General features: G+C 38.8%; 1 protein-coding gene across 2 annotated transcripts in view; it reads left to right on the forward strand.

Moving 5' to 3' along the window:
* Positions 1-12900, forward strand: part of shq1 (SHQ1, H/ACA ribonucleoprotein assembly factor) — an 82622-nt gene extending 69722 nt beyond the window's left edge. For both annotated transcript variants that reach the window (XM_041794973.1, XM_041794974.1), the window contains 3 exons: positions 5352-5475; positions 10406-10526; positions 11560-12900. In XM_041794973.1, coding sequence (XP_041650907.1) covers positions 5352-5475; positions 10406-10526; positions 11560-11692 — 378 coding nt within the window. In that variant the 3' untranslated portion in view covers positions 11693-12900. The remainder of the gene's footprint in view (positions 1-5351; positions 5476-10405; positions 10527-11559) is intronic.
* The last annotated feature ends 3621 nt before the right edge of the window (positions 12901-16521 follow it).

Here is a 16521-nt window from a genome sequence, read left to right on the forward strand (position 1 = left end):
GGATTTGATTAGCCACCAGCGGCAGAGTGTGTCACTAAGGAAGCACTAAACAGACTGATAGCAAGGTATGCTGTTAAAGGCACGCTTCTGATATAAGCTGTGCAGTCCGCTGTCTTCAGAAAAATAACGAGAGAAAAAGATAAGATGAGGGATAGGACTGCCATTTAAAAAGATATTCATAGAGCAGCCGGGATTTAATCTTTACTCTGTCAGTAGAGTAGCCTATATCTATTTGAGACTTATTACACAGTGTTAAAAATGCTTTAACACTGTCAAAAATTGAGAAACATTTCTACTAAGTTCTATTGTTTCACCACTTTCCAACATAATGATAATGGCTACAATGTTATATAAAATTTGAGTTATTTCCTCTCACACTGTCATAACTACACAAATTAATGTGATGTGTACAATAATGAGGACTGAAGTGAAAAAAGGAATGCCTGAGTTACTTTTCAAAGTAACTAGTTAGTTTTACAAAGCAGTAACTCAGTTACTTTTACAAAGCAGTAACTCAGTTACTTTTTGCAAGCAGTAACTAGTAACTGTAAGTAGTTACTATTTTTCAGTAACTTGCCCAACACTGCCGATATAATAGAAACATCTGAAGATGATTCTTGAGTGATCCTCTGCAGTTCATCTGGGCATGAAATATGAGACATAATATTTGAATTTTATAAACTTAAAAACTGTCATCCCAGTTAAGCAAGATCCTTAACTAAGACTGCAGTGATATATGTGTTTGTTAAATATTTTGAGTTATTTGTTCATTATGTACCTAAATTCTTTTGTTATGATTTATCTATGTTCAGTTGCATGTGTATTTCTGAACATGTATGTAATATAAAACATGTTAAAAATAAATTTAAAAAAATAATGTTGGCCAAAAAAAAAAAGAAAGAACGTTCATCCTATCACCCTCCTAGTTTTTTTATTTATTTTTTTCAAAGGCTCTGCCCTTTCCCAAATGCTGTGTATGAGTGGTTTTCCAGATGGATGTGTGAAAGAAATCCATCCGGCGTGCCAGGTTAGTATCCAGTGGTATTAAAAGGAACTTTTCTCCCTGCAGCAGAGATGTGGTGATGAGGTGATTTGTGAAGGAGAACAGCTTTTTGGTATGGCTCATGCCTGTTAAAGACACATCAGAATTATTATTTATTTTTAACCTAAAAAAAAGTTTTTTGACTAAACTGATCCTGAGTAATAACTCCTCTTTATCAGAATCGAGTATATTAGTATTAAAACAAATATCAGAACTTGTATCTAGCCTTTTATTTTGGGTGAAAATGAATGCAAACAAACTGCAGATTAACTGCAAACTGCCAAAACGCTGTAAATGACATTATAGCTGACCTTAACTCTGTAGCTAGTTTCTGTAGTCCTGGTCTCAGTGTCATCTGTAGTCCTGGCCTCAGTGTCCTTTGTGGTCCTGTCCCAGTGCCCTCTGTAGTCCTGGTCCCAGTGCCCTCTGTAGTCCTGGTTCCAGTGCCCTCTGTTGTCTGGTTTGCTGCTGTGCAGATGTACTGTCCTCACAGAGAGGAGAGGAAGAGAGGGAGCGTCAGAGTGACTAATTTGTGTCAAACTACTAGACTAAGTTAACTCAAAAACACGACTAACTTTAATTCAGGAACTGCCTTTTCATCTTTTAAGTACAGTGCTATTGTCAGACTGCTCAGTATGCTTCTGTCATGACATTGTGTTATATTTTAGACAGCATTTGAGCATATTCTCATTTTATTCAAAGGCAGATGCATTTTACTTTTATTTTACAGTGAATATCCTGTGTATACTCCTTAGTTAATCAAAATTTAAGACACCAACTAGTCCCTGTTCACAAGTGGATCTAATGGGCACCAAAATTTACCCTAATATTTAGCGCATAGTTCAAAAATAATCATCTTTTTTGTATGTTTGATTAGATCCTCATTACTATCCGCATTACAGCAGCTACTCTCCCTGGGGTTTACTCAGTTCTAATGTGACAATAAAAACCATACTGATTATTGTTATCTGATAGCCTCTTTTCTAGTACTTCAACCATTAAAACTGTTACAAATGTGATGATCTCCTTTGATCAGCTTCACCCTAAATGACAGGACTCAGTAAAGCTTTAAGACACTGTCATAACTGACAAAGCTCATTTATCAAACGTTTTACTGTAAACAGATGAATATTCATTTACCTGATGCAGACGGCTGCTTTAATGGAGACAGGTGTGGTGTTTATCTTTAGCAGCTGGCTTCACAGACTTACCTTTGTGTGTCCCATTTCTTCACTTTCTTAGGAGTGCTTCATATTCCCAGTTCCATTTCTGAACAGGCTGATATGACTGCACTGACTCAGCAAACAGGAAAACATTAGCATTAGCCACATTAGCCTGCCAGCCGAACCTTGTCGCGAGTGAATCCGCTACTGAAGCCCTGTGGATGGCGCTCTCCTTTACCACCTGCCTCCTGTTCAGTGACAAGCAGGTCGGAGCTCATTACTACACTGAAGGCAGCCATTGCAATAGATCAGAGAACTACAACGTCACTTCCCGCTTTGCAATGTGACCGCGCCCCAATCTGGGGGAAAACAATCCCTCACACTGAGTGGCAGTAGGTTATAAGATGCGTTAGAAAGCGTTTGGGAAAGGGCAGAGGCTTTGCAACAAAACTCAGAGGGTGATTGGATGAATGTTCTGTCACATTTTTACGGGCCAATCAGAGCAACAAAGCACGTGACGTAGCCACCATCGAGCTGCACCGGAAGGAGTAAACTCTATATAGATCTCCATAACGCCACAAACCATGGCGGCTGTAGACATGTCAGTACGGGACGTTTGTCGGTTTTGAAAAGACAACAACTCAATGCGGTTCTTTGTTCTTCTTTTAAAGAAGAAATGTCAAGTTCTGATAAAACGGGCGCTTTAGCAGCATCCACACTAATCTCTTCTGCCATAATTGCACTGGCCTCTTGTTGCTGATTGCATACGTCACGACTCCGCTGCCCCTGAAAGTACTGCCCCTCGTCACTGACTGGTCCTGTCACTTTCTAACCTGGCCCAAACGGTTCAGATGGGAGCTTTGCAAGATGGATTTGCCAGTGAGAAACATGGAAACAGGCATATTCATCTGCTTTGCAAGGTTAGTGTTGTTGTGCTTTGTGCCTAAATCAACCAAAAATTCACAATTTAAGACATTTGTTATTCTCAAATGAGGACAGTGTGTCAAAGAAGAGTTCTGTGTTTTTTGGCTGAAACTAGAGCGGAGTAAAGAGGGTAAATGTTGGATCCGGTCCTGTGTTCCTAATGACTTTAAGATAGCAATCACTATTTGACAGCAGGAGTTGTAGTCTGTCTTTCTGTTAACAGCTTTTATATACATTAGCTAACTTATCAACCATATTCAAGTGTTAAGATCCAACACTTTAGGAATGTGATGTCGGTTTATGCATCTCCTGTCACAAGATGGGATTGTTTGTCCAGTTTGACAGAGGGAGCCTGAACACACCCTCATGTACATCTGTAATTTGTCTTATTTCATATTTTTGCAATTTTTTTCATAAAGGTCCTATATTATATGTTTATCCCCCTGGCCATTAGATGTTTGCTCTCAACCCTTGAGCTGTACAGTTTTCATATTTTAAGCTTTTAAATCCCAAATGACCCAAACTTTTACACTGACTGTCGTTCATTTTTAAGGAATGTTTTCCACTAGAAAGGGATGGGGCTGGCATCATTCAGGCAAAGTACCTGGATGTGTTGTTCTGGCCTATTGCCTAGTACAGTGTCTCCCAACCATTTTTCCTTGGAGCCCCCCCTACATGTACCTAAGAAAAGCAGAACCCCCCAGGACCCAAAAGAAAAGAAAAAGGGACACACTGGTGCCAAAAATCAACATAGATTTCAATTGTTTCACTGATAAAACCCTGGAAACATCCTATGCATGCTTTTTTAATCAAAACACATTTGTATAAACTACTTAATAACGGCTTTTTCATGTTTTTAGTCAACATTTGCAAATTTAATTTTGGCAGCCTCAGAGCAGACAAAGCCTCGCTAAGATCTTTGGCGCCCCGCCCCTGGGGGTCCTGGACCCCAGGTTGGAAAACAAGTGGCCTTGAAAAACAATTGAACTCTTAGGCTGATAGGATTTGTAAATCACTGTGCAGAGTCGGTCAGAACTCTGGTGGTGCTTGAAGAAAGGGTTGGCTCACTGCTGATTTAAAGTCCTTTATTGGTAATGATAGGAGTATAAAAAGGTTTTTTTGTGTGTGGTTTCTACAATAAACAGTAGAAACAAATACAGGTGAAGAGTACAAAATTGTACACAGTTACTTTAACAACGTGTATTCTAAACACAAAGACTGAAGAGGCACACTCTGCCTTTAATGTAGCCACATGACTTAATTGCTCCTTAACTGTGTGCATGTGTGCCACACATGATCTTCTCCCTTTTACAAATTGGCTATAGTAAAACTTTCTTGCAAACAATTCTATACAAGTTGGCTGTCAAGTAACTCTACTTACATTACTTTCCAAACATGGCTAAATGCTAATGGATGAAAGATATGAATTAGCTTAATGCTAACAATAAACTTCATTATGTGCACGTTATGTGATCGGGAGGGTTTGTTTGTTAGTTAGCAACATAACTCAAAAAGTTGTGGACGGATTTTGATGAAATTTTCAGGAAATGTCAGAAATGGCATAAGGAAGAACTGATTAGATTTTGGGAGTGATCTGGATTACCGTCTGGATCCAGGAATTTTTTAAAGGATTCTTCACTATTGGGAGATAAGGCTAATGGCGGAGGTCTGCGCTCCCTGAGTGCTTTTCTAGTTCTCCTTGTTTTGTTTTTGTTTTTTGTTTTTTTTTTTGTGTTTGTTTTTTTTTTTACCTCTACCCCAGAACAATATTCCTGCCAGAAGTTGGCAGGGTCACCTCAGGCCAAAAGACATTTTCGATGTAAATCTCATTCAGTAATGTAAGGGGAAAAGGTTTTTCAGTTGGGGGCTGAATTTTCACATGTCCATGTTTACCCTCATACTATTGCATGTTCCATGCTCACAATGCACCGTTAAAAAACAAAGGGTAACGTAGAAATGAAGGACAAAAATCCCATTTTTGAAAGAGCAAAATCTGAAAGGGAAGACTGCTATTAAATGGGCAAGGGCAGCAGAAATGTTTAAACAAGCTCTTTTTAGCCACTAGTTTTTGGAAGAAATTAAAATGCCCCAGTAGAAAAGGGTTAGGGTTAGAATCAAAAATGTTGTGTCAAACAGGAACTGTAATAAATGTATTTTTATACATTTAGTATAGTTTCTGGATGCAGAGTACATTTCTGATATTCATGTTCTCTGATTTTCAGTCATACAACTCCTTGCAAGAAGTCCTTGTGTCATTTGGACGGAGGGTTTTGTGCTTCCCACTTTACAGACACTTTTCCATCGTCTCTGCTGCTGTTCGTGACACGGCTGTGATTCTGAAGCTCGGTGAGTTTCCTGAAAAGCACAACAGCACCGACTGCAACACAAATGTTGTAAATCCATGCTACTTAAAGTCAAATTGCACGATTTACTGGTACAGCATAATGTAGAGCAGAGGCAGTTTTCTTAATGGAAACACAGCAAGGAGAGCATATGCATACTTGAATTGGACCTAGCTTTGCATTAATTTTCAGTCTCACATCTAGTAGTACATTAGTGAAGCCACATTGGCATATCAATATAATGTTTAATTATCATTAAAAATAGTATGAACCTTGTAAGGATGGCCTAGTGGGTTAGGCTCAAAAAAAAGAGTCAAAGTTTCCAAAAAAATGCAGTCCAAGTGAAATATATTTACAGTGAAAAATGTGCAGTGGTATTTACAGTGCAGGCCTGGAGAAAAATAATGCAAAAAACTTGCAAAAGAGGAAAAATGTGAAAACAAAAGAAGACTGAGCTCTACACAATGCTCTGTTGCAGCTCTGCACACCCTTTGTTCACTTTAAACGGCTCTCACAACCTAACAGCTCTGACACCAACCACCAACAACCTCACAAGGCCTCAGCCTCCTCTTATATAGGAGTGAGGGGAAGGTGCCAATGTCAAAGGACTAAGCTGAAATCAATTAACTCTACTAAACACAATAAATGACTGCAAAATGAATAAACGTTTTCCAAACAAATTCATATCATCATACACAATATCACAGGTAAGTTACATGTTCACATTTAATTTAAAACAAGACATTTCCTTCTGTTTGCCATAAAAACTCCCCTCCAACTCTACCACACTTGGTGCCTTCTACCCAGCACACCTGTATATAAGCCAATGGCGGGCTTCTATTCTGTTTGCCACTTCCTGGTTTCAGAAGCTAAGCACAAGAAGGCACATGGAGCAGTGGGTGAACAAACATATCACTTTGACGTCCCTAGCTATAAATAAATGTGTTTTGGGTTAGAACAACATTCATGTCTGTTTATTTGACTTTAACCAGTAATAATTGAATCAGTTTAAAATGTTTTAGTTTGTCAGAAAGAGCTTTTTAAACTAAGTAGCTGTTTGCTAGCAATGCTATGCTAACATGACACAGGCCTCTCAGCCGGCTTGATGTATTGAAAGAAAGGCTGTGTTACATTAATGCATGCATGCTTTACTCAGTTTAGAGGGCACGGGGTAGCACCGTGACAAACCTAACCTGCTTTAACTTAATAAACTCTCCTTAATGTTGTGTGTTGGTCTCATCTTTCATATATTGTACTGTACAACTCCTCAGTAGCTACTTGGTACTCAGAACTCAAATTGGTCATTTCCACCAAGGTTTCCGTAGAGCAAAAGTTTGAAAGGGTCCCAAAAAGCTGACCTGTACTGTCCCACTTTTTGGCAACCTTCTGTAGGAGTACCAATCTTACCTATCCGACCCAAAAAGGTGGAGCTGCACACACAACAATAGGGGATTACACTGATGTCACGTCAGCTGTGTGCAACACAGCTGCTCAGCTCTGGGCTGCAAAACAAGGAAGTCTGCTCTGTGAGGAATGGCGAAAACGGGAGAAAAACTGACTAATATTCGCTTAAATCTCAGATATTTGAACTCAACAGAGATCCACACTGTTTCCTAGTTCGTGGATATTGATATCTGGCCACAAATCAAGTTTCCTGATGTTCATCTGGATCTGATTTTAAGAACACATAGCAGAGCCTGAAGGCTCATATTAGCCTGGTCTATCCGCGATGGATGTGAAACTAAATTAATGCTGAAGTTTTGTGAATACAAAGCTTTAGAACAGCTGATTCTCTGTATTGTAGCTAGTTATTTATTCACTCCTTAATTGAGGTAACCTCTAAAAACATTGCTCTGAAGAACAGCAGCTGTTGACGACAGAAACATTGAGAGAGCTCTACAGAAAGACCCTAAAAGGAGCCTTGGGGTTGGGAACCTGCAGCTCTGGAGCCACATGCGGCTCTTTTGCCCCTCCCAAGTGGCTCTCTGCAGCTGTGCCAGAAATTTTAAATGAAGGAAACTTTTCTTAACATTAAACAATTATTTTTTCTAATGCTATATTGGTATAGTTTTGTAAAATTTATCCATAACATGTGAAACTCTTTCATTCACTTCTAACTTTATTTTTACAAATAGGCCTATTTTATCATCTTAGATATGCGTCATATTGTGCCTCTATGGTGCAGCACATACTGGTGCTTTCCTGTCTTGGGAACAAAGGTCAGGACATGGTCTTGTCACAAACAATACAGGAGTTTGTGCTCGTCACGTGAGTTAAGTTTTGAATATCTGAAATCTGGGTTAGCACAGCAAGAGGGATGGGTAAGAGTGTGAAAACGACCATCAACTTTGATAGGTTTCATACTAAGCCGCTGTGTCTGTCAGACTGGAATTGTGTCAGTGGAGAATGTAATTGGTGATAACCTTAAAAAACAGCATGAAAAACTAAGACAAGTCCACACTTAACAGCATCAGTCAGGTACAGAAAGAGATAAAGCAGGCCAAGGGATCAATAGAGTGCTCTTTGAGCCAAATAAACATGTAAGCTCACGTTTTATTATTATTCTCTACTCTATCGCTGTGAATTCATTATTTTCATTCAGAAGATTGATACATTTGATCGTGATTTAATTATTTCTGGCGTGTATGAATGGAAGGTTATGTGTACAAGTGTACATTGTGTTCTTTAAGTGTCGCAGTGTTGTATAAGCTGAGATTGTTGATGTTGGTGCTGAAAATGTCACGTGTTAATGTGATGCTGTCCATGCTGCTGACATGTGTCTCTCATTTTCAGAAAGGGAAAAAGGCTGTAAACAGCTGATTCTACTCTCTCATGAATATTTTGGAGTGATTATCATGATTGCTCCAGTTTGTCCTTCTGATTGTATTGTTGATGCGATCTGTGACCCAGTGATCATGGACACTTATTGTCACGTCTTTCCTTCTGCATTCCTGTATGTGACGTAGACAGACACAGCAGCATAGAGAGAGGAGAAGAAGTAGAGAAGGTTTCATCTGTAGGTTAACAGGCTTCCACAATATCTTGCATTAACTGTCTGACAGCAGGTGTAAGAAGTGTGTGTGGATGAATAAAGAAATAATGATAATGATCATAACAGTATTATTAAGGATACAAGTCAGTAATCGCTGGCTGATATTATAGATAAAAATTAAAGATATGTACACAGTTGTTTCTATTGTAGTTCTAAATCCATAAATGCATTCAAATAAGAATTATGAATAAAATTCCAAGTGGAAAGTTATCAGTGTGATCAAACATATCAGTGCTCAATCAGTTATGTTACAAAGACTTTGGCTAATTGACTGCATCACCTTCACTGGAAGGTTCAAATGTTTTTTGGGGCTCTTCAGAGATTTTCTGGAAGGGGGTACAGGAAAGAAAAGGTTCCTGACCCCTGCCCTTAAACAACTGTTAGTGACATTAGCAACAACGTCCAGAGGGCAGGAGTGAAGGTATTACCCTGTACTGTTCACAGAAGACTTCATGAACAAAAGTACAGAGGCTACACCAGAAGATGAAAACCACTCAAGAAGAACAGGAAAGCCAGGCTGGAATTTGCCAAAAAGTACAGAGACCACCCTCAAAATTTCTGGGACAAAGCTTTATGGATTGATGAGATAAACATGAATCTTTACCAAGGTGATGGGAAGGCTAAAATTTGGAGAAAGAAAGGATCTGCTCATGATCCCAAACATACAAGCTCATCTGTGAAACAGTGGAGGTAATGTAATGGCTTAGGCTTGCATGGCTTCTTCTGGGACTGATTCATTAATCTTTATCAATGATGTAACACATGATGGCAGCAGCAGAAAGGAACTCAGAAGTCTACAGAAACATTTTTCCTGCCAATATAAGGTAAGATGCAACCAAACTGATTGGGAGATCCTTCATCATGCAGCAAGATAATTACCCAAAACACATTGCAAAAATAACCAAGGAGTTCATCAGGAGCAAGAAGTGGAAGGTTTTCGACTGGCCAAGTCAATCTCCAGGCTTAAACTCTATAGAGCATGCAGTTTACCTACTAAAGAGAAGACTGAAGGGAGTACCCCCAAAACAAACAACTGAAAGAGGCTGCAGTGAAAGCCTTGAAATACACCACAAAAGATAAATACCAAAGTTTGATGATGTCAGTGGGTCAGGCTTGGTGCAGTTATTGCAAGCAAGTATTACAACTAAAGATTAAGTCTTATTCACTTGGATCTGTTTGAAGTCTATCTGTGCTAATACCTTTTCTCACCTAAAAATGTGGTGTTCTGTTACAAATAAAACTGCCTCCATAGTTGTGTATCAGATCCTGATGTAAATACCTGGAAATATAAGCTGAAATGTTGATCTCTTGTTGATCTCTTCTCTCATATTCATCTTTTAGTGTCAACCCAAAATGTTTTCAGTCTACAGCTAAAATAAAGGAATTGGGCCCACTGTTCCAAAACATTTTGAGGGGAGTGTATATGTTTAGTTTGGTTTAAATTTTAGCATGAATGATAAACTATGCACCAATAAATTGTCAAGAGGAGGATGAAGAACATCCGATGAAAATTAGAAAGAAATTTCAAAATAATTTAAGAAAAGTTATGATTTTATTACGTACACTTTATTGTACTCAGTATTGGTGAGTACCCAAATGTATGAACTTGTGCTCATAAAATATAAAATGTGGTGTCAGTACATCTGTATTGACCCGGAACTCCTTAATTCAAGGAATATTAATCTTCTGCTAACTTAGATTACCCCTTATGCAGTTACCCTTTGTTTCTCACATTAAGCTTTTAGTTACATGCTGTGTCTGCAATTGGAAGCCATCTAGCATAGATAGACCATGGATGGAAGAGATAGTAAAACGTAACACTACGTGTAAATAATCTTTTTTCTATTTGCCTGCCATGGTATGTTTTTTTATTTGTCCAAAGGAAAATCCTGTGTCCTCAGATGTCTGCTGGATATTCACAAAATCCTCAGAGAGAGTGACCCATCCTACATACTAAACGATCTGTACATCACAGACTACTGCATCTGGACGCAACAGGTCAAGTAAGTTAAGCAACATAAACAAAACCCACACTCAAATTACAGGAGTGTTAGGAAAAATGTACTACTCAATCCCAATGTGCATCAGTGTTTTTGATGAGACGTTCTTACATGATTCACAAACAGAGCACCGGTATCAAAGGAAAACAGTTTGAAATTATACCTCTTTTAAAAGAGTCTGCATAACTATAAATGTAAAATTTCCATTTGTGTCTCTGGCATGCGGATCCCCCTGGGCATTTTTGATGAAGTCAGTGACACAGATCACAAAAGTAGCTTTCTAAAGAATAACAATTTTTGTGCTTGGAAAAAGTTTTTAGTCTAAATGTTACCAGTATCAATTCCAGCATTGTCATGTGGCTACCCCATGCTCTCTAAACTGAGTAAAGCAGGCATGCAGTAATGTCATACAGCCTTTCTTTTAAACATCAAGCCAGCAGAGAGGCTTGTGTCATGTTAGCTTAGCATAGCTAGCAAACAACTACTTAGTTTTAAAATCACTCTTTGACAAAATATTCAAACCTCATTCAAGTACTACTGGGTAAAGTCGGATAAACACATGAATATTGTTATAACCCAGAATCAAAACAATTAATTAAAACAATATACTGAAACAAAACATGTGGCTAGGTGTTTAAATTGTGGCTCTTCAGGTCATTATCATTAGTTCCTTATGTAATTCTGCGGTTGTAACTTGGATCAAGAAGCACTTTTCTGCTTCATACAGCAGGCAGATGAGAAGAAAGTGGATTTTATTTTCTTTTTCTTCTCATTTACAGTGCTTCCAAAGTCTTTCTTCTCTAGGCTTTAGATTTTTATGACAAATCTGTTTCAATCTTTGATCTATAGTCACAGGTTCTGTACATTGTTTGAATTCCTCAAAATATTCATGATATTTAGCTGAAGAGTATTCTCTTTTTCAATGGACAATGAGATTCCAATTTATTGATGAATGATATTTCATTTTGCCAATTCTCAATGTATTTTAGGATTGTTAGATTTGTTAGATTTTTATATACATTCTTTATCTTCTCAGGTCAAAGAGGATGACAGCTTTAGCTCTTATGCTACAGGATGTCCCACTGCAGAAAAAAGATTTGGAGCTAGAACTTGAGGAGCTAGAGGAGGCGGCATCAATGGTGATTGAGGAAGAAGTCAACAAGCAGTGAGCCTGTAAGAGTTATCTGTTATCCCACAGTGACAGAATGCACTGTTCTAGTGACTGCAGTGGTAAATCAGTTGAAGGGCATGGCTGCAATAAAACTAACAAGGGAGAAGGAGAGTTGTTACACATCTTGACAACAGTGAAGCAGTTACTGAAGAAACCTCTAAAAGGAATAGCAGGACATTTCTAGAGATGAGTCTTTTCAGAAACCCTCTGCCGGCCATCTTAAATGCAGAAAGATTTTGAGAGTGACAGTGTTTAAGTAGCTTTAGGGCCTCTGTCCACATCCATCTTTTTTGTAGCTGGCAGTGCTCACAAACTCATTTTCAGATTTCTCACCAGTGTTTCTTGTTGGTACTTTACAAAAAATAACTCCCACTCTTCTTGGTAATATCCATAACATGGTTTTGAAATAGTTGTGTGCTTCATATATTTTAGGGCTTGTCCACACATGGGCAAAAACAATATATTTCTGTTTCGTTTTGAAAAATTTTCCATAAACACAGGATAGTTTCAGGAAATGGCTGCATGATTACAGAACGACTGAAAACACTGTAGTATATGCCAAGCCTGTAAGTTGCACTATAACGCTGCCACAGTAATGCACCAAACAAAAGAAGATAGGAAAACTGCCACAAACTTTCTCCTGGTAGCCCTTCTGGTTTTCCTCTGCGGTGGATTTAAGAACATCTGGTGTATGCTGCCTCCCCTTCTTGACTTTGATTGGCCAGTGAGAGAGAAGTGACGTTGACACTTTTTCAAAAGTTGAACTTTTTTATTCAAAGGCTCTGCCCTTTCCCAAACACTGTATATTGAAGGTTTTCCAGATGGATGTGTGAAACAAATCCATCTGGCGTGTCAGATTAGGGCTACCTTGGCTTTGAATGAAATATGAGCTGTCAGCACTAAAAGCGCAATCCATGGATACAGGCCCCTAAATTGTTGACTCTTTCTAACTGGTTTGGAAACTCTGTATGGTGTTAGTGAGAACTGATGACAGGCAATTTGATCAGATAAAAGTAAATTTTGACTTCACTCAATAATAAGAAGACATCAGTAAGAAAACAAGTGGGATATGGAACCAACCAACCAGAAAAGGGGCTATGCAATTCTTTTTGTGTTATTGATATATACACTTGCTTGTTATTCATTACTTGTAAAGCCTGTAAAGTACCAAGCCTGTAAGTGGTTAAATAAATATTTTTCAGTTGATTTACAGCACTGTTTGTTTAGTTTTTTTTAATCATTTCTTTTAATTGTCCATAAATCGCAACGTTGTGTTGTGCTACACTATTGTCTTGGGCTTTTTAGAGGAACACTTTCATCCTTGTTAAGGACCAAGCAGGAGGCAAAAGACAAGAATCATTTCAAAGAAAATTTGGGGTTTCATTTTACCCAAAGAGCCAAATTTACAAACCAACCTGTAAGACCGAGGCCTATTAAAGAGTTCAACTTAATATAATTCTAATAATAACTAGGGCTGCAAGCAGTACTGGAGGGCCCTCGCACCCCAGTGCAACTCGGGGTGTGGCACAACCGCCACTGTGTGGCAATAGCGGGGTGTAGTCAAACTTGTGCAGTGTGCTGCAGCACAGCAAAGAGACCAGGGCGATCCATATTTGAGTGTCATTACGACAAATGCAGAAATGACCCATTTGCATCACTTCCTGTTGGCAGTAGAGGGCGCCATGATGAGCTGTTGGCGTGTTCATGTGGGCGTGTTCAACGTGATACTGTTGTGTTGCCATAATGATTTGAAGACCATAGAATGATATCCCCCAAAGTCACATCAGTTTTCAGTGACTAATTGTCTAAAAACTTGCCTTATTTTGAAATTGGGGCGGAGCTGGTGGACTGGTGGCTGGTGGTGGCTTTTTGTAGCACTGATGATGATCCATATGAAAATCATAGGCCTAGGATGAACGGTGTATTTTTGGTGAATTTTGTTGTGGAAACCCGTAAAATAGACATGAAAAATCAATAGTGTAAATGTTCACCTGGCAGAAGGGGGAACTGTGGCAAAGTGATGATGTTGATGCATGGTTGTATTCAGGACCATTGTAAAATTATCCTTGTGAAATTTGGTGATGATTGAAATAAACACTAAAAAGTTATAAAGCAATAATGGTGCAATAATGGAGTAAAATGCAGAAAAGTTTGGGCACCAGTAACTTCACCACCCTATGGTGGCACAACCTGGGGTCTCAAGGTTGTCTAGTTTGAGTAAAAAAAAATCTGGAGTCAGTAAGATAAAATCCCACAGACAAGTTCGTTCAAATACAACCCCTAAATTTACAAAAAAACAAATTTAAAAAATCAAAATGGCCAACTTCCTGTTTGATTTACAATATGGGTCCAAGAGGCTTTTTTGTAGGTCTGATGATGACCTATATGCCCACCAAAATTCATAATCCTGAGTCAAACCAGCTGGTGGGGCTGAATTTTTTGAAAATTTGTACAGGGTGCCATTAAGCCAATAGGCCACACCCACTAATAAAAATCCCATCAATTATCTGAGCATGCTAATGAGAATGTTTTTACCAAGTTTTATTGCTTTACACATATCACAAGCCCCTGAAAATTAAATTCTACTTCCTGTTTCATGGCAAACAAAAAATCGTTAGGGCCACGCCTTTTTACATAAAATTTTTTCCGTTGCATTTTTGTAATGTCCACTCCTTGGAAACAACCTGAGTGAATTTCAGCATGATTTGGCAAACCATGTAGTTACTGGAATGTGAAAATGACTTTCTCTTGCCAGAGGGGGCGCGATGGGCTGTTATCAAGCACATGAAATTTGTGTAAGATACAACGATGTATTCAGAGTTATGAATGTAAAACCATTTTGGGAGAGTAAAAGAAAAAAAAAATGCTTATTGTGAAATCGCGATGAAGCTGGTGATCTGGTGTTTGTATTTGGCATGGGTCAAAGAGGCTTTTTTGTAGGTGGGATCATGGTGCATGTCCTTCCCAAATATCATCTGCCTAAGTTCAACGGTGTTCGGGGACTGAATTTTTAAAGTGAGAAAAGGGGAAAAAGTGCCAAATTCAACATTGTGATGTCATAAGGGGGTGGAGTTATTGATTTCTGATGTTAGTGCATGATTTGATAGAGCCTCCATCGATAATCATCTGTGAGAAGTTTGGTGATGATTGGTGTAAGCACTCAAGCTAATGTTTTGTAACTAATGTTTTAACACCTTTTTTTTTTTTTTTTTTTTTTTTTTTTTTTTTTTTTAAATGATGAAAAACGCAGTCGTCAAAGTTTGGGGCCTTACAACAGCCCAGCCAAAAACTCACCAAGAGCACAACAAGATATCTCCATTTTGTCTAGTTTCAGGAAATACCAGTCTGGAGTCCAGGAGATAAGTCCCATCGGACGTGATCCTTCAAATGCGAGTACTGTAAATCTGCCAAAAATGGGCAAAAATGGCCAGTTTTTGCATATGATCTCACTTCCTGTGCATTTTAGAGGATGGCTCCAAAAGGATTTTTTTGTTCGTCTAGCCATGAGACATATGTGTAGTGATTTTCATGCATGTCGGACAAACTTGTGGGCGGGGCTCCTGATTTGTTGGTTTTGGCACGCCCTAGAGGCTGTTTTTGGAGGACGAAGTCTGGCACCACCAGAATACAAAATTTTTCACCGGGACTGATGAGATGAGCAAAAATCCAGGACTTTTTGGGGGGTTTAAACCCCTAAAATCGACCACAAAGTGTTGGAAAAATAATAATGAATAAAATAATCCTAATAGATACAATAGGGTCCTTGCGCTGAGGTCGGTGCTCGGGTCCTAATAATAATAAGGTGGAAACTAAAAAAACAGACATGACACAATGAGACAACAGAGAACTTAATAGTTGTTTACACAAACCAAGTGAAACACAAAGGGGTAGACAAAAATGATGGATGCCAAACTTAAGTTACAGGGGGATACAAATTATTTCTGACCATATTTTATGCCTGCCAAAAGATGTACCCCCCTCCAAAATGCTCAAATCATGAACTACCCTCATAACATTTATTTTGTGTTCATTTCTGATCAAGCCTGGTAATATTTGTGAGTTTGAACAGGTTTGCTCACTTCTATGTTAAGTTACAGGGAGATACAAATTATTTCAGGCCACATTTTTGGCCCGCATAAAAAGTGTATCCCCCCCCAGGAAGCATTCTGGAGGGGTGCTATTTGTCTTTACCAAAAATACACTCAAAATGAAAGGCAGGAGGGAAGTTCATGATTTGAGCATTCTGGAATAGGGGGTACACTGTAAGTCGCTCCGGAGTATAGGTTGGATCAGTCAAAAAATGAAGAAGAAAAAAACGTTTATAAGCAGGGTAGCCGCGGCATATGTCACTTCCCCCTCCTTTCCAATTCGTTGAAAAGACGGAAGTCGAGGCGAAAGCTAAATGTCCTGCGCAATACAGAACTGTATGTGAGGATATGAGACGAGGGTGTGACACCTAGTCTGACCAGTGGAAGGCAGTAATATGCCCTGTAGTGTCGAAACTGCTGGAAAACAAGAAGAAGAAGAAGAAAGCTAAACGTAGAGTTGTTATCATGGTGGAAGCAGCGAAAAGTTTTATCAGAGGAGACAAAAAAAAGAAAGCGGGAGAGTTACAAGATAAATGCCCGGACAAGAATAAACATTGGCCTGGCGTTCACTCACTGGTGTGAGCTGAAAGACGCGGAGGGATGTCCGACCGATGCTGATTTGGCCCTGTTATTGTTGGACTTGTAAGTATATGTTGATTGCTTACCATCTAAATACAGTACTCTTGAGTTTGTAATGTGTCTTTTCGTATCACTAAGGGCCATCTCGTCATCAGTTTAT

Source organism: Cheilinus undulatus, linkage group 9 (genome assembly GCF_018320785.1).
Source record: "Cheilinus undulatus linkage group 9, ASM1832078v1, whole genome shotgun sequence".
Classification (NCBI taxonomy): Eukaryota; Metazoa; Chordata; class Actinopteri; order Labriformes; family Labridae; genus Cheilinus; species Cheilinus undulatus.